We start from the raw sequence: 27,139 nt of genomic DNA on the forward strand, positions 1-27,139 counted from the left end.
CATGTAGTATTAGTTAAGCCAGGTTTTACAAGCACTTACTGTGATCGAACTGTCCAAACAAAATATGAACTTGTCCTTTCTTGAGGCTGTGGCCTGCATGCTTTTCATTTTGAGATATAACATGAGTGTGCTCTACTGCTAAAGACCCTGTCAGAAGTTACTGAATTCCAGCCAGGACTGATAACTTTGCCTCTGGTTCCTTTGTTTGAAATACAGGGCTGCTACCAATTTGCAGCCAAGCTGCCAGAACATCAGTCTATGAACAATTTCAGCACTTGGAACCAACAGGTCAGCTGATCCTTGAGAGAGCAGCTGCATCTGTCACGCCAGAAATGAGATTCAGCAGCGTTTACAGGAGCTCGGTTTTGCACTGTGGAGGTGCTGCCAGCAGCCCCCGGCAGGACCCGCACCCGCGCCGCTGGTGCCTCGGTGTGGGCAGACACGGCACCCGGACGGCTCCAACGGCGGTGTCCGGCACCGGCCGCCCAGGGCAGCGGGCAGGGCCGGGCCGGGCGCGGCGCTCGCCACCACAGCGCTGCGCTGAGGGAGCGGCTGCTGCGGCGGCGCGGCGGGCGGGCGGCTCCTCCTCCTCCCCGTCCTCCTCCTCCTCGGCGGGCGCAGCATGGCGGTCAAGGTGACTCTCCGGCTCCGCCGCTTGTGGCAGGAGGAAGCGGGCGGACCCCGCGCGGGGCCGGGGGCGGGCAGGCGGCGGGAGGAGGCGGTGGCCGCCGCCGGCGCTGAGGGAGCCCCGCGGGGGCCGGGGGGAGCGGCCCGCGGTGATGGTGGGGCGGCCCCGGGGGGAGCGGTAGCGCAGCCCGCGGTGCTTCCGCCGCCGCGGTGCCGCGGGGGGTGCGGGCCGGGGCCCCGGGTGGTGGCAGGGCTTGTGGCGGAGGCGGCATGGCCCGCGGGCCGTGGCGGGGCCGTTCCGAGGGGCCGTTGCTGGGCCGGGGCGCCGCGGCTCTCGCAGGCAGCCCAGGGCTGACAGCTGTCACCGGCACCGAGCCTGGTGCGGTCCCACGGCAGCACAGCGCGGTCTTGGCTGGGGTTGGGCCTGTGGGTCTCAAGGGACGCCCCATGGCCGCCCTTACAGCGGGTGGTGTCGGGGCTCTGTCAGTGGCACGGCTCTCGAAGCAGTATCTTGCTTGTGTTTACAGGTGCACTCAACCAAAAGAGCGGACCCCGCTGAACTCCGAAATATTTTTTTGCAGGTAAAAAGATCTGTCTAGTGTTGTTTAAGTGGCAGACTTCTGCTTTTTACCCTCCCAGCAGTTTGCCATGGAATCAAACACATATTATGCTGCTGGGATACTTAAAACTTCACTTTGCAGGCACAGTGTATTGAAGGGGCTGTCAGGCATCAAGCAGAAACTGCTGGTGACACAAATCCTGATTAACCATTTCCAAATTATAATACTAAATATTTTTCTGAAGTATTTTCAAGTTTTCTATAAAACAAATAGCTATAACTGAGTACTGTTATTTTTAAAATATACCTTTCCAAAATTCAAAAAAATTATTCTGCCTGTATATTTTATCTTTGGGGTTTATATGTGTTCCTCTCACAAATGGATGGACCACTGGCAATGTTTTTGGAATTTAAAATTGATTACTCAAGATTTATGTATTTCATAACATTATTCCTTGCGGGGCCTTATAATTAAGATTTATATAAATAAGAACATGAAGCTTTTTCCACTCCCTTAGTTACAGTAAAGCACAGTCAGAAAGGAAAATCGAGTCAAACCTGTAACTTTGATAATAAGCTATGAATCAGGCATATGGAATAAGAACAACAACTGTGTTTTAGGTCCATAGTTGGGGCACTGATATTTCAAAATCACTAAAATAGCTTATTTTCCTTCTATATTGTATGTTAACACAGTATATTCAAGAAGGTTTTCTCTGTGAAAAAGTTAATAATAAAATTAATATTAAAGCTAATACTGTAAATAATAAAATCTATTATTTTTGACATGTAGCTTCTGGTTCTACTGTATTATCTAACACTTTCCACATATTACAAGTAGTCAGAGAGACCTTTTTGCCTGAGAGAGAGATGTTATATTCCAGCCCTGATTTTGGTGGATTTTTGCTTTTGTATACTGGATTACACTGGTAATATTGCTGGAGTGCAAAAGCTTAGAATGCTGGCATCAAACTGTGACATCCCAGCATTTAATTTCTAGCAAAAAATCTTCCAGCAGTCTAGGGGACAGTCTGGTTTTAAAACAGCTTTTTGGTCTTCTCCATGTCTTGTTATCTTCTAAGAAACATGCAAATTAAGTTGTGGATTGTTTCATGCTCTAAGGGATGAAAAAAATGAACTCTCTTCTCTCTCCCCTTAAGTATTTGAGATTTGCAGGAAAAAGAGCATAGAAAGAAAGTTTATTTTGCATTATATTTGATTAAAATTGAGTTGAAATTGTGTTTCTGTTTGATGGGTAGCAATTGAACTTAGTTGCAAGCTTCAGAAAAATCAAAAGAGAATCATTCTTTCCAAGACTTAAGTTGTAGAGAAATACTGCTAGTGTTGCACACATCAGGGGTCAGATATGTTGTGCTCTTTGCTGAGAGTGCTGGCCTGTCTGTGAGCTTCAGCTAAAGGTCGTGCATTCCTTCCTAAATTTGGCATCCCTTGGAAATGGTTAGAAGGGAAGATGTGAACTGTAGGCCTCATCACCATCCACCTTAATCATAGAGAGTGTACTTAAATTTCCTTCTCTTCATGCATGTCTTCTAAAGTGCTATATGCCCTCTGTCCATGTAGTTTACGTTGTATTAGTGGATTTCCAAAAGCTTGCTATATGTTTATTTTTACTATTTTGAACTGTTAAAAAACTTAACATTTTACTTGCATTAAAAAGATGTGCTATTATTTCTCTGTAATCCTGTAACTGTGAAATGCAGGCATTGAAATTCTTTGTGCACCATCAGGTAACTTAGGTGTTTGCTAAACAGGCTTCAGTAACAACCATAAAAGAACATATTGGATAACAAATTATCCCTGAAGGATAAAAGAGTTAGGTAGAAACACAGTTGCTAGATTTCTTAGTGAACCTTCATTCTTTTTTCTTAGGAAGACGCAGTCAGTCTTTGGGAAATAAAGTTGAATTATTCCCTGCCTGCTGAGTTCAAGTGTAACCTGTTCCAGCAAGGTGAAGAAAGAAACAAAAACAAATTCCCAGTTTTAGTACAGGAAACTTTCCCCACCACTGCTTAAAAATTACCTGAATCTCTTGCTCATAGCTTAGCTTGATTTTAAAAATGTAGTGTTGATAGTGCCTGTAGGTCTCTTCTGCTTTGGAATTTCTCTCTCTTCTGCCCAGATAAAATCATTGGGATGGAAAACCCCTTTAAATTGAAAACGAACCAATTTTAAAAACAAAGCATTGTTTCTGAAAATGTGGTGGGTACCTAGCACTAGATTGTACAACTAGAGTAGAGGGTCTGTGTGTTCATTTTATGTGATGAATTTTAAAAGTCTCATGCAAATTCATCAAGTGCTTACCCAAGACAGTCTATAAACGTATAGTAAGAATTTTGTGTTATAGCATTCAGGACTGAGGAAAATACAGATTTAATTGATGTGTTATGTTTTATATTCATATTAAGTCATAGTTTACATTTGCCTATTTTGTGCTAAAAGAGTCTTGACTTAAGTTGTATGGTGAAGAGGTAACCTGAGGACAAATGTATTTACATGCCTGGCTACTTTGTTAGGCCTTAATTTATTGGCTTGCTGCCAAGCTCTTCCAAAATGCCGTGACCTTCTCATATGGAGCTCAATGTATCTGTCAGTTAATTATTTTTGTCTCAAAATTTTTGTAATAAAACTTTCTGGACACATTTTTTTATTGTAAAACAAATCTTTGTTTATAATAAAGTCAGATAAATTGTTATCTAGAGAAAAAAAGATAGTGGTGTTTAGATTTTGACTGTCTTCGATATGCACCTCTGCTGTCATACAGTTGAATTCCATTATTCTTGAAGATATGCTCGATACTCTGCATGTTTGATGGTCTTTCATACATAACATTTTCTTTGGATTTCATGTCTTGCAGCAGAATTGTGCTTCGTAATGCATTTTCAGTCACTTGTGTGTACGACTGGGAAGAGAACCTTTCAGAGTTGATTCAAGGAAGCCACAATTTCGTTATACTGTCATGTTGGCAGCAGTGCTGAATTAAAGGATTCCTGTCCACTGGTTTTTGTTCCTATTTTTGTGGAAATAATCTGTTTTAATTCTGCATAAATTCAGTAATCTGGTTTACAGTGCAGTCTTGCAAATAGCTGTCATCACAGCTATAGGGTGGAAGAGGGAGAGGTGATGAGGGGATGTGAAGGACTGGTATTGTGGAAGGGATACAGGAGGTGCTGAAGCAGGCACTGATGCTGGTGCAAGCTCCTTTCTGCTGAAAGCGTGTCCAGACTGAACTAGTGGTGAAACAAGTATGAGACATGGGAATGATTCCCTTTACCTTAATGGAGTGTTACACCTTAACAGGTATTGTGTGTACATCTTATTGTTAATACTCTAATTCCTGTGGGTCCCTGGCAGAGTAAATGTCTGTTTTGAGAGCTGACACTCTTTCATGTAAAGCTGTGTCAGCTGAATCAAGGTACTGCAGCATATAGTGGAAAAGGCCATTAGTTGAAGTTTGAATTCATTAGCATAGATGTTGCACTTTAGATATTTGGAGGCATTGCCATTTCTTTTTCTGCAGAGAACGCTTATTTGCCAGGACTTAGAAAAGCATAACACATTTTTACAAATAAATTAAAAATCACTACTTCTAATGCAAATCAATAATAAAATTTTAAATCTGCCTGTGATTTTTTTTCTAAAATTCAGTGCTAGTAAAATTGAAAGAAATAACATTTCAATTTACTCAAATCCTATTTTTGTGTGTGTGAATTTTTACTTAAAATCGTTTGTTTCAGGATAAAAATTAATCTGGAAGTTTATTTCTCACAAAAAGAGAAAAGAAATAATATATGTTTTCCAAAATAATTACAGTAGCTATCAAGAACAATTATTCAGAAAATATCTGCTACTAGAAATGGTAGGAAAACTTATGTGCTGTGTTTTCAGGAAATGGAAAGCTACAGCATGGTTTTAATACCTGACAGTTTCTGAAAATATATAATTGTCTTTTAATTAGAAGATATTGTTCATTATGTGAACATATATATTCTACACAGAAATCTGATTGTTGGTAGTATAAAACTAGTACAGTAACACTGTTAGTTTAATCGAGGACTTTAATTTCAGAGCAGTTATGTGCAGACAGTTGTGCAACGTTTTAAGTTACATTCAGTAAAGTTACTAGTTTGTTAATCACCAATAATTACCATTTAAATGGATTAATCTTTGTTTGTGTGGTTATGTTTTTTTATTTTTATTGTAGTATGCAAGTGTTGAGAAAGATGGTGAGCATTACATGACCCCAGAAGATTTTGTGCAGAAATATCTAGGACTTCATACAGATCCACAACACAATCCTAAAACAGTGCAGCTGTTGGCTGGAGTGGCAGATCAAACTAAGGATGGGTGAGAATTTTGCTTTCCATTTGAAACTTGAAATGCATTAGTACATGCGTGAGTCATGAGTTGGATAACTTCATCTTCTAAAAGACGTTATGATTTTATTACACTTTAAGCTTATTTAGATAAGTTTTTTTACAAGTACGGTAGACTATAGATTTGGGAAAACTGGGAAAAAAAGGTAGTGTTTAACATGGGGGTTTTTTAAGTTCAGATTTGTTTTAGTGACATTTTAATAAATACTACAAATGCCGAGGAAGTCGAACTGCAGGGAAGTTCAGCGTAGTATGATTGCCTCGGAGAAGTTCTTTTCTGTGTGTCCATGTCCATGATTAGATACTGTAAAGCATCTTCAGTACCTGTAATTAAACATGGAAATATGGAAGAGCATTCTTATTTCTGTAGTGTCCAATTCAAATCAAACCGTTGAGGTCTTTTTTAAAGTGCTGACTGTTAGAAAAGAGAGACACGAATGACTCTACTCAGGAAGAAGGTGTTTGCCTAATGAAGATAAGGTCTCAGCGCATAGAGCTTTTCCAGCACTACTTACGGATGGTCCTGCTTGCTTCTAGACAGTTCCCTCAAACCAATTTGCAAAATGTCTGCTCTGCTGAGGTAGTACTAACTCATTTGTCTTCCAAGGAACCTTTTCTTTTGCTGTGTGTAGGCTTCTAGTTTTGGCCTTGGATTGTAGTAGGATGTGTGGACATTGTTGAAGTAAATTGACAAAGTTAAGTTGGATCAGAGAAGAGGTCAAGAATGCAGAAGTGAGTGGGTATTTGGTATGGAGGAAAATGCTGTTAAAATAGTAAATACATGTAAATATATAGATGTAACTTATTTTAAATTGAACTTAAATGTTTTTGTTTTCCTGTGTTCTGCTTTAGAATATTTTATTAATTTGCTTATTGTCTTGAGCAGCTTGCTGCACAGTATCTGTGCTATACAAGTGAAATTATATATGCTATATACTTTTCACACTAAATGACAAAAGTAGGATGTTCTGTTTGATGTAATATTACATTATTTTTCTTTTTATAAAGCTGCACTACTTTGCTAATACATTTGAATGTGCATATATTTTGCAAATCTAAATAACCTGTCTCTGTTTCCAGTACATGGCTGCAGTTTGTTGCTCTGTTTCGGATTGGAAAGGATATTTTGTATGTATCTGTTGAAATAATAGTCTATTTGATGACTAGTAAACCAACAAGCTTAGTATCTTGTTCCTCTGAAAGCTGTTGCTTATCTTTTATGGCGTACATTTCTTCAGAAAGTGTCTTATAAAAGGATCTTTCTTGCAGTAAGAAATCAATAATTTGTTTTATTGCTAAAACAGAACTTCGAGGCATCACTTTTTGTTACTTTCCCTGTGAATTGAATATAAAGGGATTTGTTTGTTTGTTTGGTGTTTTTTTTTTATTTTTAATCTGGGTAATATTTGAAGTGAGTTAATCAAATATGGGTAAGTGTGCTTTATTGGCTTCTCTATGGGAAGAGTGGGATTTTTATTTTGCACTACCATATAGTCTGCAGTGCAAAATGTTTATCTGTTTGAATACCTGTCTGAAACTTATTTTTCTAAATGTTTTAAATATTTCTCCATAATCTGTATTTCATGTGAGGAATTTGTTATACCCCCATCATCATCAGTTTATTTATTTACTTCTACATTCACATTCTTTCATTTGGGGTGAGTTTTAATATATCAAAATCCAGACACTAATAACTATATAATTTGCACAGAGAGTTTAATCTGTAGCATGAATAATTATTGTAATCTTCAACTGAATTCCAGAATGCATTGCATCTGTCCAAGGACTTAAAGTTATAAAGAAGTCCAAGGAAGCCCTAATCCATCCATACATTTGTAAATTAAATGACAGCCCAACGCCACGCAGCAAGTCATTGAGAAGCTTTGGGTTCTCTTACAAGATTTCATTTCTGTGTCTACTGTGGTAGTCTCTTAGCCTTGCTTGCTCTTCAAATAAATACTCACAGTGTTCTTGGTTGCTTTCATTGTTAATATTTTTTTATGTCTTTTAGGTTTAAGTTTGGCACTTTACAAAAAAAAAAAAGGACATTTTGGAACTGGCTCTCTGTAGGCGTGTGTTTAAAAAAAATGGTTTTTTACTTTTTTTCTGATAGTAACCTGATCCTTATTTAACTGTTCCAGAGTACTGTTGCCTTCTCCCATTACTGCAGTACACGACTGGTTTGCTTTAGTGGAACTCAGTAAGGCAGTTCATAAAACAAAAGACTGTTCACTTTCAGAGTGTTTATTCCTCATTGTTACAAATGCATGTTCTTAGAAATTAATGTAATGACCTCTAAATTAGAATTTCACCTAAACTTCCTTGTCTGTTGTCTGTTTAATACAGCAGGATTTCACCAACACTGTAAACATTCCTATGTCTTCAGACTGCTGGCACTGGTTTTGAAATTAGGATAAATACCCTCTCTGAATAATGTACTTAGATACATATGTGCCTAAACCAGTTTCCCAATTATATAAGTCAATTAACATTAGTAGGTATTGCAATTTTAAAATAAAAGATTTTTTCTCCCTTCAGACCTTCAAAATTTCACAGTAGTAATTAAAAATTCTTCATTTTAATTGCTTGTTTCTGCATACTCTTTTTGTCAGCATATCATCCTTAAATCTGGAAATACATTCCTGAGCAAAGTTCTGAAGAAAGAGTTGGTATTTCACATAATGGAGAGTCACAGCAGAGCTATACATAACATCTAAAAAGCTATGTTGTGTGGGGAAAAATGAACAAGGAGTTGTAGTAGGAAAAAAGGAAAGATAGAGAAGAACTGTAAACACATGGGTTACTTGGTGTGCTTTTGGAGGGTAAAAGTGGAGAGGAAATAAGAGGAAAAGAAATTTTTTTAAAATGTTACAAATAAAATGAAAGGTGAGTGATTTGATATCATTATGGACTCTGTAGTGTAGTGGGTTCACTGGATGATACTTGAGTAGTGATTGGGTGGGAAGCTCCATCATTCCATTTAATCCAGTTCCTGTTATCTCCCCGCTAATGGCTAATGGAGGATCATGGAGGATATCCCTGCTCTTAGACATTGCAAGTTGAATATATGGAAAGGCAATTGAATGTGTCTATCTCCTTTTGCTGTAGGCACTGTTAAAGTGAGACCTCTGAAGACGTCTTCTTTCAGGTTCAGGCTTCTACGAAGCTGTTCTACAGAGATTGCCACTTGATTTTGTCAGTTGTAAAGCTTCCTGATTAGGAATTAATTTGTATGTCAGCTTTATGCTTGTATGTGAGGTATATTTTGAAATGATAGTATTTACAATTGTTTTAAAGGATCATCTGTTTCTTTCATACGAACCCCTTGTTTATCAAGGTCAACCTTCGGACAAATTGACTTTACATCCGAAGAACCATTCTCATATCTCTGATTTTTGTGGCTGAAATGCGACACATTAATACCATAATTCCGTATTTGCCAGATCTTAATTATTTTCAAAATCACTATTTTTTCTGTATTTCCTGTGTAATATGTACATGCAAGGATGTTAACATATGTAACTTTTTTTAAAAGTATCTCAATTCTGCTTCTTGTGTACTTCGATAGAGAAAGACTAGATAAAGTAATGAATAGTGTAGCTTGATTTTCTTATGTTTTTTTTCTTTGTAGGGAACAGAATTGGCTCATTAGCACTAAGCAGTGTTGTGTGAAGTAATCACTATAAACTAATGATATCCTATGAAAAGTACTAAATTCAGATCAATTGCGTACATTTTCTAGAAAAATGCACCATCTACAGTGATATTTTATATTTTAACAGCGTTTACTGAAATAGTAATTTTTTGTTTAATTAAAGAAATGTAACTGAAATTCTTATTCCCACTGATAATTTATTTGATGCTAAAATATATATCCCATCATTTTTTGTGCCAGCATTATCCTTTATCTTAGCTTAAGGCTTATCTTTCTGCAACTCTTTATGCATGCAGCATTAGGATCCCTTCTAAATATTTTATTTTTCTGTTAGTCAGAATAAGCTGACTGCCTCTTTAGAAAAAGTACTTATTATTATCCTAACAAATTATCTGTGTGTTCAAGTCTGAGTTTATATGTAGTGACCACAGGGACTTGGATTTCTCTGCAGTGTTGCAGAGATGATGTGGGAACCTTCTCTGGGGCTATCGCTGCTTCCTTATCTTGCACAGAAACAACTTTCCTAATGCATCTTGAGTTGGCTTTTTTCTGTGTAGCAATTGTCTTGTATAAACAACTTGGAATCTTGTGATCTGCTGTTACACTGAAGTCCTTCCTTGCCTTGTCATGTCTAACTGTTCTTGTGTCCAAATGTTCCTACATTCTTTATTGTCCCCAAGTACATGACTTGGCGGTTCACATTATATTTGAAGTGTAGTATTTTTTCCATATGCGTAGTAAAGTTTAACTTTTTCTGACCCTGTTTTAGTAATGAACGTTATACATTGTTTTAAGAAAATATATGTTTTGTAGTATATTCCTGTACTTGAATTAAAGTATCTTTTCTTTCTCAGTAGAAATATAGGTAGTAATACAATGTCAGACCTGTAGGTTTCATGGTAATAGAATTTCTGTGGTTTTATCTCTTAATTTTTCAGTGCTGTGTGCTTACATTTAGAATTACCAAGTAATGAATTATAGGTGTTCAGTGGGAATTGATTATGTTTTGGTTTTGATGGATATGAAGAATTCAGTTGCTTTATAGAGGAAGAAAGTTGCATGAAGGTTAAGTAACTACTTAAATGTAACAAATACTTTTCAGTTTCTAGAGTCTTAATTATTTTATGTTAGAATTTTATTTTAATATTTGGATCGTACAGTTTTCTAGAGTATCAAGTGCAAATGATCGTTGTTATTATGAATATTTTTTTTAAATCCTTGTAACTTCTGTGTTTTCCTTTGTAGGTTAATTTCGTTTCAAGAATTTTTGGCATTTGAATCTGTTTTGTGTACTCCAGATGCAATATTCATTGTTGCTTTTCAGTTATTTGACAGGAATGGCACTGGAGAAGTAACATTTGGTAAGAATACCTAAAGAAAAACAGTTTAAGAAAGTGATTATAATAGTATCAGTCATAATAATGGTTCCTGACCACAGGTGCATAGAAATGTTTATTGTGCAGTACTGTATTGTTTTCCTAAGAGTTTGCATGAGTAGAACTTTTTTTTCAAGTGATACAAGCTTAAGAAGTACACAGAGACAAAATATGTTCTGCTCTGTCATCTTGAATCAAGATTTTTCATTTTCCTGAGGTAGTTTATGCAATGATGTTTTGCTCAGTGTCATCCTAAGTGAAATTTTATGTCCTGGACTTTAAACTGCTTCAGCAATGGGGGAGTTTTAAAATAGATTCTGGATCTCCACATATCTTTGAAGAATTGTCATTAGATACAATAAGAGCTCTAATCTTTTGATTTCCTAGGTTAGTGTTCCTTTTCTTGAGGAGCAAATATTTAATGTTATGAGTGTAACTTACAACTAGATCATATATTTGAAAAACTAGGAAGAAAATAATGGCCTTCAGTTTTGTTACCTTTTTTCCCCCTAATCACATAAATTAGTAATCAGACAAAATTCTTTAGACTAAGTGTACTGCTTTATGATATTGCTAAATAACTGTTATTAACATTGCAGTTTAAGGAGGAGTAGGCTTTGTTTTTAAAACTTCATGTTTATGAAAATTAGATAAATCAATGGTAAGAATTTTAATAAAATGAATTGAGAATTAAATGTTATTTCTATCCAAAAGAATAAAGCTCTTAATAAAGAAAATACAAACTATGCTTGGATTTGTAACCACTTGCTGTTTGTACTATTTCATTCGTATGAAAAGTGTTTCAACTTGTTGAAAAAAATGCGAGGGTCGTTTTATGGAAACAAACTGCTTGACTTACGATGTCTGTTAAATTACATCGTTAACTGAAGAGTCAAATACTAAGCAATTGGGATACACAACATCTTGAAAAGAAAATCTTTTAGAATTTACGGAAAGGTGAAGTCAGTAAATGCAGTCATTACGAATTGGAGAAACTACTACAATCAGTGTGACCACGTTAATGATGGTGTATTTAATAGTCTCACAAAAGGGGGATTTGAACTTCGTAGCTCTCATGAGCACACTTGAAATTGCTGGTTCCATAAATGAACAAAATTGTATACATTTCAGATTTTATACAGATTGCTCAGTCAGACTGAGGATTGTTATTTTTATGAGCATGTAATTAAAGTCTAAAAGAACAACACAAACAAGAAAAATTGTAAAACAGAAAATTGCATGTTTTTTCTATATCTTGCTGAATTTTTTTATAGGGCTGATAAATCTTGGATAGGAAATTCCTTAGGGAACTTAAAATTTACTGTTTGTTTCTTATTTTTTTACGAAATTAATTATATTGCAGTTATTACTATATGTTGCAACATAACATAGTACATAATTTTTGTGCTACAGTTCCCACGTTTACTGTTGCTTTTTTGCCTTTTTTTTAATTCTTGTTTGTAACATGGGCTGTTTACTTCATATGCATAACATACAAATTAATACATGTGTGAAAAATGACAATGATGATATGTGACATGTTCAGAATTTGGTAACCCTTCAGTCAATTTCCAAGTCAGTCTTCTGGCCTTTAGAGACTGTTTTATGAATGAGTCCTGCACTCTTTCGTTTTCATACCACAGAAACAGAAAGGCACAGAGTTTAGTTTCATGTGGAAACAGGACAATATAGAAAAATAAGTCTTAAAGTTAAAAGTTTTAGTAAATTATTAGAAATATACTGAAATGGAGTAAGTTTAGACAGTTGGTGTGACAATTGCTATCAGACAAGTCAAGTCTGTTACAGACTGTGTAATGTATCCAAGTCTGCAGGTAAACCGTGTTGGTTATGGGAGCAAACACCAGTCAAGATTTTCTAGCTCAGATGAAATGCTCTGTGGATGTGATTACATTGATGCCAAAGCTAACTCAAACCAGTAAGTCTTGCCAGAAGCAACATGGATTTACTGAGGTCTTCCTGCACTGGGCATCTGGAGCAAGGGACAGAATTAACTTGGGTCTGTCTATTAGACTCGAACCCAACAGTGGCCTTGTGTGAGATAATGCATTTTCAAAAAATATTCTCGTCTACTCAAATTTTCAGTTATCTGGAGAAAGTTAAGTACACTTGTTGAATTTTAGAACTGGCTCTGTATTTGAAAGCAATTTGGTCTAGTTGGGTTCACATCTGCTATTTAGGATTTATTTACTGACATGATTTTTGACCATACTAAAGCACGTTAACATTTTACAGTCCTCTTGAGCCTCAGTCTGCCACTTGTCTCTTAAAATGTTGAGCTTCCAACTCTCCAATGATGAAACTATTAATTAAATTGTATTGCAGAAGAACTATCTTAGAAGAGGAGCAAGAGTTTATGATTCTTTAGAAACTGTTTTATAGAAATACTTGTCAGCTATGCTATGCTAATCAAAGTACTTGTCTGTGCGATATCATATGTTAGTTGAAATTGTTGAAACATGAAGCCTTCTGTCACTTTAATATCATCTGCTTTCTTAATGCTTTGGGACAGTTTTCCAGGAGTTTTGGACATCCAGAAAACTTGTATGAATGACTTCCATAAATATGCAGTTAGTATTCTGCAACATTTGTAGAGTAGGTTCATTGCAACAAGAAATTGTACCTACTTAGTATGAGCAAACTGCACAGCGTGCTTAGTACACTGGGCTTGCTGTCTAGCCTGGTGAATAAAAAGCAGTAAAATGACTATTTTAATAACCCAGTGATACAATTGATAGTGTAGTTTGTTACTTTTTAATTCATGTAGAAATAGAGAAATAGCATGTATTTTCCTGATCAAGTGATTCTACATCTTCATAAATGCTTCCTAGGTGAATATTTTATGCAAAATGTGTTGCTGATGAGCCCTTACAATACTGCATTAACCATTAAATATTTAAAAGGTAACAGCTAAAGCTGATGAAGAAAAGTGATTTTTTTCTCATGCATTGTTTTCTTGTTATGGGTTTCTGTCTGACCAGAGAAAAATGACAAGTGCTTTGCTCTTTTGATCATGGGATGTAACTGACTAAGCTGCTTCACATGAGTGAAATATTTGAAAACACTCCATAAAATTTATACTGTTGTACTAAGGAATATTATCTCTCTTCTGTGCAGGTCTTTTGACCTGAATTCAGGTTAAAGCACACCTGAATTTGCTCAAGCTATTTGTGTTTTTCCAATGTTGAAGCAGATAATCCTTACTGTGGCTAAAAGATGAAGTCTGTGACTATGACTGAAACTTCTCTGAAAAACAGGTTGTCTAACTGGAAGTAAAAGGATGCTTTGTAATTTATCTCTTTGGCACACGATACAATGATCTGGACTGCATCACTTTTTCAAGCCTTTTCCCAGCTGTTCTTCCTTGTAGACTCACCACAAAGAAAGCCATTCTCTAATAAACTGGAGAATTTCAGAGATGCTTTTTTAGTTAAATGCACATACAGATACAGATAGAAAAATAGAGCTGAAATATGTTTGTGATTCTTGTGCACTCAGAATTATTTTGGAGATGATTGGAAAATATTTATGGAACTGAAGATAAGGCTTTTAAAAACATCCTGCAGCTCAAAATCTAATTACAAATATCTTGCAGAGTATAATAGCCATCTTCTTCAAAAGTATTGGGGGGGAGGAAGGCAATCAGATGCCTAGTAATGCAACTATTTGAAAATTATATGATATTGGTGAACTGAAATAATAAACATCAATTTAGTAGTTTCAGAAGTTGGGTGTACAGTGAATCTGAAGTCTTGCCCATCTATTTTCTTAAACCAGTTTTAATCTGGGAGAGAAAGTTCGGGATTCCCCTAATCAGGACATAGAGTTTGAGAACACCGGAAGAAGGTGAGCGAGAAGAACAAGAGAAAGGAGTTGAATATGTGTTGTTATTAGTGCTTTGTTTTTGAGCATCAGGAAACATGGATCACTCCTAGTGCTCACTTCTCCACTGTTTCTGAAAGGGCAGTTGGATTGAAAATCCTAGGATTTGGATTTAATCATAAAAGTTCTGCGTTTTAAAATATTATTTGCAACCATAAAGGCTGGAAACCTTTTATAATGTAAACAGAAAAATACAATCACATGTCTACAGAGCTGAGGATATAAGAAAAACACTGTGTTTATTAAGTATGCTATAAACCAAAACTGCTATTTTTTTGGCCTCCTGGTAGCTGTTAGTTGCCTGTTTTCAAGGTGTCTTTTACTTAACACATGCAGATGATGTAGGAAACACCACTTTCTTTTGGTTGGTTTTTTTTTTGGTATGATCTTTTCAGGCTTCAACCACAGTTTTAAATACATGTGAACAATGCAGGGTGGCAACCCCTTAATAATACTATGTTCAAAACCATAATTCAACAACAGGGAACAGAAAAGGAATTTTTTGTTAAGGCTGTCATTAATCTTAACTTTAAATAGAATCACTAATCCTTTTAAAATAAAAATAGAAATACTATGTAGCTATTTCTAGTTTGGCTTTCTCATGTCAAAGTAATTATTGTATTACTTACATTTGGATCACTCTTAATATACTTCTGTGGCATCAGGTGCCACAGAAAGACAAAAAAGTCTTTCTGCCTTTGACTGTGGTTCTTTATTTTAGGCTTCAAAGTGAAAATATGCTATTTGCGGAAATAATGAAAACCAGCAACATAAATGTTAAAATACATTATGTGCATTAGGCCTGAAATGTCTACAAATTGGACAGTAGATTACTGAGTAGAGAGAAGAAACTGCAAAACAACCCTGATAAACAACAAACCTTTAGTATGCTTTTGCTGCTACTTAAGACTTGCCACTTTATATTTTTGTGTCCCTAACGAGCATGATTGATGTTTCATCGCTGGTGAGAAGCAATGGCAAGCTCTGTTAACACATTGTTGGCACTGGAATTGTGTCAGGTTTCCACTCTGCTTCTTGGGGAGCTGCTAAGTCAAAATAAATAATAGGTACTACCTCAAGGTTTACTTGGAGTACTGAGCTCATCCTTACAGTGGGCCACCAATAAGACATCATAGTGTTTATAATTTAAAGTATTTTTTTCTCCTTATATGATATGGAGTATTGCCTAGAAACTTTGGTTTTCTCATATCATTTTTCTGAGCCTGATAGGTAAGAATGTTTGATGGAGGTTGAGCCAACCATGTGTATGCTGCCTGCAGATAGCTGCTCCAGGCATCTATAATTTGTTTGAAATGATTGGGTGGGGAAATTCTGCAGCAATCTTGTGAGAATGTGTGTCGCCTTGGAGGTAATGTACTAGTGCACTAGAGTAGTAGGTTTATTGTTCCTGGCACTGATGGTAAGTTGAGTGTGTCATCAGGCTGCTGACTTGTATGGCCATCTGAGAAGAAAATGTGCTCCTATAAGCCTGGAAAGAAAGTTATCAGCTCGGTAGGAAAGAATTCCACTGTGGAAAGGTGAGCAAAGAGTAGAAGACATTCGTAAATGAGCAGCATGTATTGACAGAGATGATGAATGCATTCTGTAAAATGTCATACTAAAATGAAAGGCTTTAAAAGTGATTTGCTGTTTGCCCCCTGCAGAATAGCTCTGTTGGAAATTTGAAACATTTGTAGTTTATCTTAATTTAGAAATGTGAACAGGTTTCTGAGGGAGATAAAAAAAAACGGGCAAACCCAGCTTCTGTACCTTAACGCTACCTGTTTTTGTTGTCAATGCTTTGCTTCTACTGTGGGGAAAAAATAATTAAAAATTAAACATTTCTTCATAATTCAGAGTGGTGAAAATGCAGGTGGTGATCACATTATGTATAATTTCTGAAATGTGATTGTCTGTTTGCTGCTTCTCATCACACAAGTTGTTAGCTATGGTGATGGCTATTTCCTCTAGTATAAGAGAATAGCCAGCAAAATTGGATTAAAAAGGTATTCTTGATATATTGTGAAGAAAGCACCCATGCTCTTGGCTAGACATAGTAAATTTTAGCACCTGTTGAGAGGTGTTTGAGAATCTCAGATGGCTTTGGAGGATTGTATTAAGTGTTTCTGTGGTTTTAACTGTGAGTGTGGTGTGGCACTGGCACAGGTTGCCCAGAGAAGCTGTGGCTACCCCATGCCTGGAGGTGCTCAAGGCCAGGCTGGGCGGGGCTTTGAGCAATGTGATCTAGTGAAAGGTGTCCTGGCAGAGGGGGTGGAACTAGGTAATCTTTAAGGTCCCTTCCAACCTAAACCATTCTATGATTGTCCAGAACAAGTACACAGTTTTGCCTCTGTACTCCAAGTGTTTCATGAACAAAGCCAACATGGAATTAATTAAGCATTAGATACAAGAGCATATCTTTAAACCCAGACTACTGTAGTACATACAGTATACATTACTGGGTGTGAATGCCTGTGGAAGAGAAATGGATAAGGCACCCAAATGTTCAGAGAAGCAACAGGCTAATCTGGAGACCATTTATTAAAGCTAGTTAGCCACTTCTGGAATTCTTCAAGTACTAATACGCTCAACTATTGAATATAAATTTATTAATTTAACTTATTTTTATGTGCTGAAGAATCTTGACTTATGATATGTTGATGACTAGTTATAAATGTTTTTATGAAGATAATAGGTTAAGATTCTTGGTTTAAGTAGTACACAATTAAATGCTGGAGTGAGAGTTATGAAAACACTAGAGGCTTGAGTCTCATTAAAAGTAAGTGAAAGATCTATCTCTATGAACATGCATGGATAAGAGAAGAAATGTTTTAAGAAAAAAGACCTTTTTTTTTTTAACCTTTGTCTAAGGTTAAAAGAAGCAATTATCGGAAACAAGTGAAAATACGATTTAAATTCTCTGGCTGCTTCAGCACATTCTTTCCTAAGTTTTCATTAGGGGAATTTGGTGTTTATTAGAAATCAGTTATACAGACATGTAGGTAGTTGCTGCTTGGCACCCTATTTGTACATTAGTAGCCAAGCCAACAGACCCAGTGAAGGAGGCCTGTCTTCTTCACTGCCCACAGTTCAGTGCTGTTTTGCAGACTCCACAGTGAGCTGCACTGACCTGATTGTGTTTGTAGTGCATGAAGACTCCAGGTAGCTTGGTCAGAAGCTGCGGTGAATTAGTGGCAGGTGGGGAATTTGAATTTACAGATCTTGGTTCGTTGATAAATAAAATAGTTTATCACTTTCTTTTTCTTAACCCTCACTTTGCACATTGATACTGGTGACTAGGTATGAGTGGACAGTTACAAGTAGTCAGAACAGTTTTTTAGGCTTCTTGTTTACCCTAACAACTCCTTTTGCCTACCTTGCAGTGGAAACTGGTTTTAATTGTAAGTTTTTGACTATACTCTGTGTTTAACCTTTAAGTAAGGGTTATATTACAGTTAGACCACTAGCCACAATCTGCCCTTTGAATATGTAATCTCAGTCTAACTGCAAAGCAGATAATCTAGCCAAGGAATCCTACTTTGTATGTGCCTCTTCCAAGACATATATTCTGGACATTTACCTTCCTTTTTTCACTGAAAACATAAAACCATATAGTGGTTTGCCTCGATTTGATCTAGAACTAGTAGAAAGGCTATTGAATTGAAACAATGAGTGAATCAAGTAGTCTTTTAGCATAGAGAAAGCAGTAGATTTACTCCAAACAAATAGCTCTTGATAGAGTTATCAGATGATAATTAAGGATCTTGTTGCATTTGGTCTTTTAGCAGAACTGTTTAAACATATAAAAGGTGTGGTTTCAGCTAAAATATTTTGTACTTTGCTTTAAATGTAAACTGTATACCACATTTTATTTTGGTTGTCATCAGGTTCTAGGTTGATAAACCATTTCAGGTACTATGAGGTAAATTTTGAAAAGTGTTCACATGATATGGGTAGATGTCCAGTTATACAGTTTATGTGGTTGAATAATCTGCACAAAAAGCAGGCTTGTTTGCAGCATGACAATGCTGTGTATGAATAATGCACGCCGTTTTTCAGATGAGGTTTTTGACTAAATTCAGATAATATGTTTAGCATTGGGATTTCAGTTGTACAGTATACATGTGGACAATTCCATAATCTGAAAGGGCAGTTTTTTTCTTTACTTCATTTAAAAGAGGACATCTCTATCTTCACTTATCTTAAAACATTTTAATAACTGAGACTATCAATTATGTTTTATAGGATTTGATTTTTGTGCTAAGGCCTTATCAAAAGCATCTAATAACGTGCTTTCTGCTGAGTTAATGATACGTTTTAGATGTCATTTCTTATACCTATCTTCAATAGCCATATTCAGACAGTGTGATTGTAATAATGAAGTTTCAATCAAACCATACTTAGTATGACAAATATTGCCTGAGACTGTAATGCAGGTATTCGTGCTCTTGATAAAGGGCCTAATTTGACTCCTGGCAGAGACAGAGAACCACTATTGATTTTTATATCAGAATGCAAAATAGCTCTTATTTGTCATGTATGAGAGAAATTGCTTCTTAATTAAAACGAAATAAAACACTCACTCCAAGGTTTTATGCAGTAATACAAAAAGTATCACATTGTGTCTCAAATATGTTCTTATAGGTCTGTAAAGGTTCATTTAGCAATTATTCTTAACAAGCTAAAACACTTCTTAAACAGCTGCTGAAATCATCATTTGTTTGTATCCTTCCTGGAATGTTTGTAGATTTATTGTACCCCGAGGCTCACTTGTTGTTTTTCCCTCCCCCAAAGCAAATGTCAAAGAAATATTTGAACAAACTCTTACTCATCTTCATATCCCCTTCAACTGGGACTGTGAGTTCATTCGACTGCATTTTGGACATAACAGGAAGAAGCATCTTAACTATTCAGAGTTCACTCAGTTTCTTCAGGTCAGTTATTAACCTTCTTCCAAAGTAGAACTGAAACTCATTTCACTTCTATTAATACACTAATACCATTATAAATTTTGAGCTTATTCTGGTAGCGGTAATCCTTATCTGATACTAATCCTGACAGTTATGATGAACTGTTACTTCTCCATTGTAAGCAGTGTGTACACTTTGTGCTTTAACTTGCATACCATCCTTTCGAAGAATAGGACTAAACATACTGTTTACGGAATTAACAATTTTACTGATTGTTGTTACACTGGATTGAGGGTCTACTTTTTCTGTCTTAGGAGTTTAATAGCAAAATTAAGCTCTACCAGAGAAACTTAGCATCCTTAATATAGCTAGTTGTTATTGACCATATAACCTCCCATATAGAGGTTTTAGGTTCTGTAACATTTCTTTTAGTTTTATAAACGTTATCCTAATACTTTTCTTCAGCACTGGCGTGCATGCTACCGCACATATATTGGGAGTTAAGTCTTAAATGCAGCCAACTTTGCAGGAGGTAAATCTGATTTCCTGAGATGTTGCTGAAACATCCTCTAGGAATTGGGCTTTAAAGGATTTCACTTGTTGAACTGCAGTTTGTACTAAGCCAAAAAGTTAACAGTTAAAACATTATGAATTGAACATTATACTAGAAAGAAGTAAAGGAAGATGTCAGTTATAAAGGATAGAGAAAGAGGAAAATAGGAGGAATTTACATTGTAATTCATGGAAAAGGAGTTGACGGAATTGTAGGTAATTGCACTAAATTCCATAAATTAACATACAATGATCACCTCATGATATAATTTTCTGTCTAGTAGACATGAAGAAAAATAGATCATGCACTTCCAGAGCTGGTCTTGGGTACAAAAAAAGTTTTGTATGCGCTGTCTTAAAAGTAAGGAGTGATAATGTGCTTTGACATCTGCAATTATTGTCCAGGATAAAAATAGGTATCACAGAATAGTTTGGGTTGGAAGGGGCCTCTAAAGGTCATCTAGTCCACCCCCCCCTGCAATGTGCAGGGACATCTTCAACTAGATCAGGTTGCACATAGCTCTGTTCAACCTGACCTTGAGTGTTTCTAGGAATGGGGCACCTACCACCTCTCTGGGCAACGTGTTCCAGTGTTTTACCCTTACCATAGAGAATGTCATCCTTACATCTGATCTGAATCTACCCTTTTTTTAGTTTAAAACCATTACCCCTTGCCCTACCACAATGAGCCCTAAAAAGTGTGTCCCCATCTTATAAGCCCTGTTTTAAGTATTGAAAGGCCATAGTAAGATCTTCCAGGATCCTTCTGTTTTCAGCTGTCCAGGCTGAACAGTCCCAGCTCTCTCAGCCCTTTCTCATAGGGTAGGTGCTCCAGCCCTATATCATTTTTGTGGCCCTCCACTGGACCTGCTCCAACACGTCCATGTCTTTCCTATTCTGAGATGTGTCTTGATCTAGAGCAGACTCTAGAAAAACATACCTAACTGTAGGAACTGAAGTCTATATTGAGATACTGGAGTTTGGCACAGTTCTTTCAAGACTGCAGTATAACTTGATACTTTGAAGTAACAAACTGTGTCCTATGTTTGATACTACATATTTTAAGTGATCCCAGGACATGAGTGCAGAAACGAGCCCCCAGATTATTAATGAGAAGAACCCTTTTGTTGGGAACTCAGAGCAAAGTGATAAATAACTATTCTGGTTTTATGTTTATTATTCCAAGATACTGCCATGTAAGATAAAGTAACCTCTTACTGTCATCATATAATAAAAACCCTTAGTAGGGAAGGCTAGTATGAGTTGCAGTAATTTCAATACGTACACAAATTGGATATTGTTATCCCTTCTTTTAGATCAGGTGTTTTTTCTCATTTGGTTTAATGGCATCTTTTGGGGTTTGGGACTTGGATCAGAGCACATTTGTTGCACCCTGATCTAGAAAACCTTGATCATGAGTTTATGAGAGTTGAGAAATTACTGCAAAGGTGATATAAGCCAGATGGTTTGCCCTCTTCTTACTGTCTGTTAGAACATGGTTATTATTTTAGCAGCTTCTAGAGGTCTGAATGACAGCTGAATGTGCTTTTATTGTTTGCTTGAATAGAAGGAAACAACTTTTTCTGGACATAGAATTTACAACCATCATTATTATCTTGAGGTTAGGTTACCACTGTGCTTTATATGAAGGTTTTTACAGTTCGTATAGGAGTTTTAAATTGCCTGAAATGAATGACCATTTCTGACATTATGGAAGATAGCTGTTTGGGGCAATCTAAATCTATATTATATAATTTTCACTGTCCTCCTGTTTGTTTTCAAGTACTTTTCAATGAGTTAGTTTATAATAGCCCAGTCATATCTCATCTTGGGTGTGTAAGAGATCAGCTCACTTTGAGTCTTCAAGATCAATACCAGAAGTTTCTCTAGCAGTACTTAATAAAGAAATAGATAGCAGACAGGAGAAGGGTATATGAAGTTTATTTCTCAAATCATTTAATGAAAGTGCATGTTTCCTTACAGTTGAATTGAGGCTTTTCTTTGAGAGAGGAATGATCTGTGGATAGAATCATTATGCAGACTTCTTGTTTTAGTTGAGCTAGTCTTGAAGTTTAAACTGTAGTTGTGCTGTGGTCTATGTGCACAGACCTATTGCAGCATAAGACGATGAAATTAGTGAAAGTTTTGTGAACAGCGAGTTACAGAATTTGTTTCTAATGTGCTGTCTCTGAATATTCATTCTAGGAGCTGCAGTCAGAACATGCAAGACAAGCCTTTGCTCTGAAGGACAAAAGCAAAACTGGTCTGATAACCGGGCTGGACTTCAATGAGATCATGGTTACCATTCGCTCACATATGCTAACTCCATTTGTGGAAGAAAATTTAGTTTCTGTAAGTGTAAAAAAAAGGGCCTTGAGTTCAGCAGTTTTTAGCTGTAATGCTTTAAGATGGTTCTGCTTCTCTCCCACTTTGTTGTCTACCTGCTTGTCACTGCCTTGGTGCTAGAGATTATAAACTTCATAATAGAGTGGTCAGGGTGAAACATGGCAGCATTCCTTGGCTGCAGTAGTGAAAAGGTTGGCAGTCTGGTTTACATGTTTGAAGTGCCATTGGAAGCAGTTTGAGTTAGTCTACTGTACTTTCCACTAGAGCAGGGCAGACTTTGCTTGGCAAAGAAAGAATTGCAGAATTGTAGAACCATTTAGTTTGGAAGAAACCCTTAAAATCATCAAGTCCCATGGAAATAATTTAGGACAAAAGGATTCAGTTTTTATATTTGAATATATGACAAATCTCAGGAATTGGAGACTACTTACAGTTTTGTCCTTTTATATACTCTTGCATTCTTTTCTTTTTCAGATCAGAATTTGGAAAATCAGTATGTAGATTCTAGAGGTAGAATGGTTACGACTGTGATAGTTTGGCAAGATCTGTAGGTAAAGTAATGACATACAAGTTACAAACTTAAATAGTATGAAAATTATGTAAGAATGAAATTTAGATAAAAGATAAAGTAATTACTTTTATCTTACTATTTTACCTATAAATCTTGCCTTGCCTTACTAATAAGGCATATTGTCTTCCATAGAATATAGAATATCTACTAATTTTAGGCTTTGTAGTGAAGTAGATGGTCATTGATGTACATGATGCAGCAGTCAGTTAGTACCTTTATCTAAAGTAGCATTTGCATGCATTTTTCTTGTAGAAAATTACTCAGTGACACATTTAGTGTGTCTATCAGATATATTGAACAATAATCTACTTACATGATTATTTCCTAATTGTTTCCTGATGTTCAATTTTTACTACAAAAATAGTATCCTGTCTAATAATTCTCCCCTCATATTTCCATTAAAAATATCTTGAAATTACAGGAATAGAAGGATAACTTTAATTCTTTCATAATTTGCTCAAATGGATGTTTCTATAATTTGTAATTAGATGTTGTAGAAGGGCTTAAAGCACTTAACTGCATTCATTTCATTTTTAAAGGTAGCTGGTGGAACTGTTTCTCATCAGGTCAGCTTCTCCTTTTTCAATGCATTTAATGCCCTTTTGAATAACATGGATCTTGTTAGGAAGATATACAGTAATATAGCAGGTACAAGAAGAGATATTGAAGTCACAAAAGGTAAAGTATATTTCCTACATTTTATTAATTTTTTAATTCTGTCAATTTTGTAATCTGGTGATGGTTAATGCAAGTCAGAAGCTACAATGGTATGCAAGGTTAGGGCTGCTGTAGAAGTGTTTTTTGTAGCTGTGAGTGATTTTCATCCTCATAGGTTAGTAAGTATTTTCAGTTAGCTCATTAAAGAGAAGATTCTGGCAGAAGTTGTGTTGCCCTTATTAGTTTGAATGGGTAACTGCAAGTCAGTATATTATTATATATATCTAATTGAAAGAGATGCATTGTTGCTTAGAGATAGAGAGATCCTGGAGAATGTGGTAAAATGGGTTAAGTTTTAAGATCCATCATGAGTAATCTCTGCGTTGTTTTTGGTCTAGTTACTTTATTCATTATTAAATCTTTTTTTAGAAAAATTTTATGAATTTATAACCTCATAAGTGCTTACTTGCCTGAGTGGTTTTATATACCGTTTATGTCTGTTAGTACATGGCAAATCCCTGTGCATGTGAAAGGTTGCCATATCTAAGTCTTGCCACAGGCACGAGTGGATTGCTTCTGTAGTCATGTTATGGCAGATTTTATCACCAATTTTATTACCTGTATGAATGACACCAGCCAAATCATTGTGTGGTAAAAACACGCCAAATTATTTTTTTTCTTTTTCTTCTTTGTTTGGCTTATATTCCTGTGCTCTGCATAGGAAAGCATAAAATTCCTGTTTTCATCCTCCAAATTGTGCTAACAAATTGCCTAACAATGTTTTTTGGTACAGATGCAAAAATACATCTTGTTTAGGTTTGTGCCGAGAGAAAAGGCTGCTGTGTTTTCACTGCTCAGACTCGTTAATTTGGCTGGATGAATACCCAAGCTTGGGGTCATTCAGAACTAGAAGAGGAAGAAGTCTGGACAGGATGGCAGTAGATGAGTCAGTTGCCCTTAATGCTGTGAATAATGGACCATTATTCTATCCTGTTCTGTTTTGCAGAACTTCAGAAGCAAGAATCACAAATTGTGGGGGTCATTTTATTAAGCTTTCTCATTTAAGGAGTTTTGGTGTTTTTGATGAATTCTTACTATAAATCAGAGTTGCAGAGTCAGATTTGCTCTGTGTTGCAAAGGCCTGTTTCAGGATAGATGTTCTCCTAAAGATATCTTTCCCCTTTGCATTATGGATTTTGCTTCTTGGTGATAGACTTCATTTTTATGATATTAAAGTTATTTGTGACCATTTAAAGAGGAAATTTGACAAATAACCTAGTTGTTATATTTCTATTTCCCTTTTAAATCCAGAGGAATTTACCCACTCTGCAATCCACTTTGGACAAGTTACACCAATGGAAATAGATATTCTCTACCAACTTACAGATTTATACAGTGTTACTGGGTAACATAATGATTATTTTATCATTTTGCAATCATTATTTTTCTGTTTTCTGTGTGAAAACTACATATTTTTGTCTTAATCTTAAAAAGTTTTATGTTTCATTGTATTTCGTTACAGTAATTTGTTCAGTGTAAACTGATTTTGGTGTGTGCAGGGCTTTTGTAAGTGGATTGTGTATATCAAGCACAGTTATTAATTGTTCTATTATAGGTATACATATGAAATAGCAAAACAGTATAAAACACAGTACTTCCAAAAGGCTGCAATGCACTGGTTGATGTTTTGCGTGGATCTTTAATGCATACAAGATCTTAGGTAGAAATAGCTAGAAATAGTTTAACTCACGTATTAAATTCCTTATTACTAGTAATCAAGAACTCGCTTCTGAATAACCCAAGCTCCCTTAATCTCCAAGCATTCTTTATTGCAGTGTAGCAGAGTTCTTAGGTGTGCATTCAAATATGACAGTCTTTTTTTAAACTCAGATATACTCTGTGGGGGGGTGGCCAGGAATACTGTATTGAATATGTTTGATGTTATATCTAACCGTAATTTGCTTTTCTCTGCCGTGTGTAAAGGCGCTTAACTTTGGCAGATATTGAGAGAATAGCACCACTGGCTGAAGGTGCATTACCTTACAACCTGGCAGAACTCCAGAGGCAGGTGGGTAGAAGAATACAATTGTTGAAATTATGGGAATGTTTGCATGTACTTGCAAATGAAAAATAAGATTAATACACTTTTAACAGATTCCTAACAAGTGAAACATGCTGTGTGTATTGCTGTAAGGATAGAAACAGGGCAGACTATCAGACACTGTATGTGTCTAAACGAGGTATTAGATGTCATATTGAAGAATGGCCAGTTTAGGTATAAGCATGTATAGATTGGATTCCTTACCAAAAATACATTTTTTTGGTCCTGAAAAGGCTTTTCACAGGACACATCCCTCCATGATTTTCTCCAACACGAGTCCTTAGGCTGCAGCTCTTCATGGACTGGTCCACTGTGGGTCCCTTCCACGGGATGCAGTCCTTCAGGAATAGCTCCAGCATGGGTCCCTTGTGGTGTCACAGCCTCCTTTGGGCACATCCACCTGTTCCTGTGTGGGGTCCACCAGGGACTGCAGAGGGATCTCTGCTCCACTGTGGACCTCCATGTGCTGCAGAAGGACAGCCTGCCTCACTGTGGTCTTCATCACAGGCTGCAGGGGAATCTCTGGTGCCTGGAGGACATCCTTCCCCTCCTCCTTCACTGACCTTGGTGCCTGCAGAGTTGTTTCTCTGCCATGTTCTCACTCTTCTCTCCAGCTGCCATTGTTTTTTTTTCCCCCTTCTTAAATACCTTTTCCCAGAGGTGCTACTGCTTGCACTGATGGACTTGGCCTTGGCCAGCAGTGGATCCATCCTGGAGCCGGCTGCCATTGGCTCTGTCGGACGTGGGGGAAACTTCTATCAGCTTCTTACAGAAGCCACTCTTGTACCCCCCACCCCAGCCTTGCCACACAAACTCAATATAGGTAGTAAAAAATATGAGTATTAAATGAAAGCTTATAAATGTGGTCTTTTTTGAAAACTGGGATGAAATTATTGGCTTAACCATTCATCTGAAATAATAATTGGAGTTTACTTGTTGGCAATCTGATCAAGACAGTAGAAGAGAAGCTCAAATGTATTGGGACTGATGAAAAGGGTAGAATTAGAAGATGAAAAATATCATAGTAGAATGTTAACCCTTTATTTCACCAGACCTTTAGATTCATGTTAGCTAGCTTTGCTTTTATCATAGTTTCCTTAATAAACATATACGTGTATAGTACAGCATAAGAGTTCCAGGCTGTGCAGTAGGATGTTGACTATAAATAGTTTCTTACTTCAGTGGCTCTTTAAACAATGGTAAGAACTAAAGATATAGGGCCAAACATTATGCAGGCATTTAGCTTAAGTTTAGACTTTCCACCACAGTTACTAGATACCATATTGCTCACTTTCAAGGGTATAGCTTTCAAGTTGTGTTAAAAATAAATCTAGATTTTGGGGCTTATCTTCACTGTATTTTTTTTTTCAGCAGTCTGAGAGGTTTTCTCTTGCAAGCAGATCTGTCTAATGGTAGTTAAGTTGTGGATTAAATTTTGCCTTAACCTTGGATCAGAAGTGCTGATGCTATTGAAGCTCTCAACATAATGGG

General features: G+C 36.5%; 1 protein-coding gene across 3 annotated transcripts in view; it reads left to right on the plus strand.

Moving 5' to 3' along the window:
- Positions 1-558: 558 nt before the first annotated feature.
- SLC25A12 (solute carrier family 25 member 12) overlaps positions 559-27,139 on the plus strand; it is a 48,776-nt gene continuing 22,195 nt past the window's right edge. The window contains exons 1-9 of one of the 3 annotated variants that reach the window (XM_027678564.1): positions 559-634; positions 1,155-1,208; positions 5,409-5,551; positions 10,481-10,596; positions 19,306-19,445; positions 22,179-22,325; positions 23,430-23,568; positions 24,859-24,952; positions 25,531-25,615. In XM_027678564.1, the coding sequence (XP_027534365.1) occupies positions 623-634; positions 1,155-1,208; positions 5,409-5,551; positions 10,481-10,596; positions 19,306-19,445; positions 22,179-22,325; positions 23,430-23,568; positions 24,859-24,952; positions 25,531-25,615 (930 nt within the window). In that variant the 5' untranslated portion in view covers positions 559-622. Of the gene's footprint in view, positions 635-764; positions 783-1,154; positions 1,209-5,408; positions 5,552-10,480; positions 10,597-19,305; positions 19,446-22,178; positions 22,326-23,429; positions 23,569-24,858; positions 24,953-25,530; positions 25,616-27,139 lie in introns of those variants that run through there. The other 2 variants (XM_027678565.1, XM_027678566.1) reach the window with 2 other exon arrangements.

This window comes from Neopelma chrysocephalum, unplaced genomic scaffold (assembly GCF_003984885.1).
Source record: "Neopelma chrysocephalum unplaced genomic scaffold, ASM398488v2 Primary Assembly neopelma1_44, whole genome shotgun sequence".
In the NCBI taxonomy this organism is placed as follows: Eukaryota; Metazoa; Chordata; class Aves; order Passeriformes; family Pipridae; genus Neopelma; species Neopelma chrysocephalum.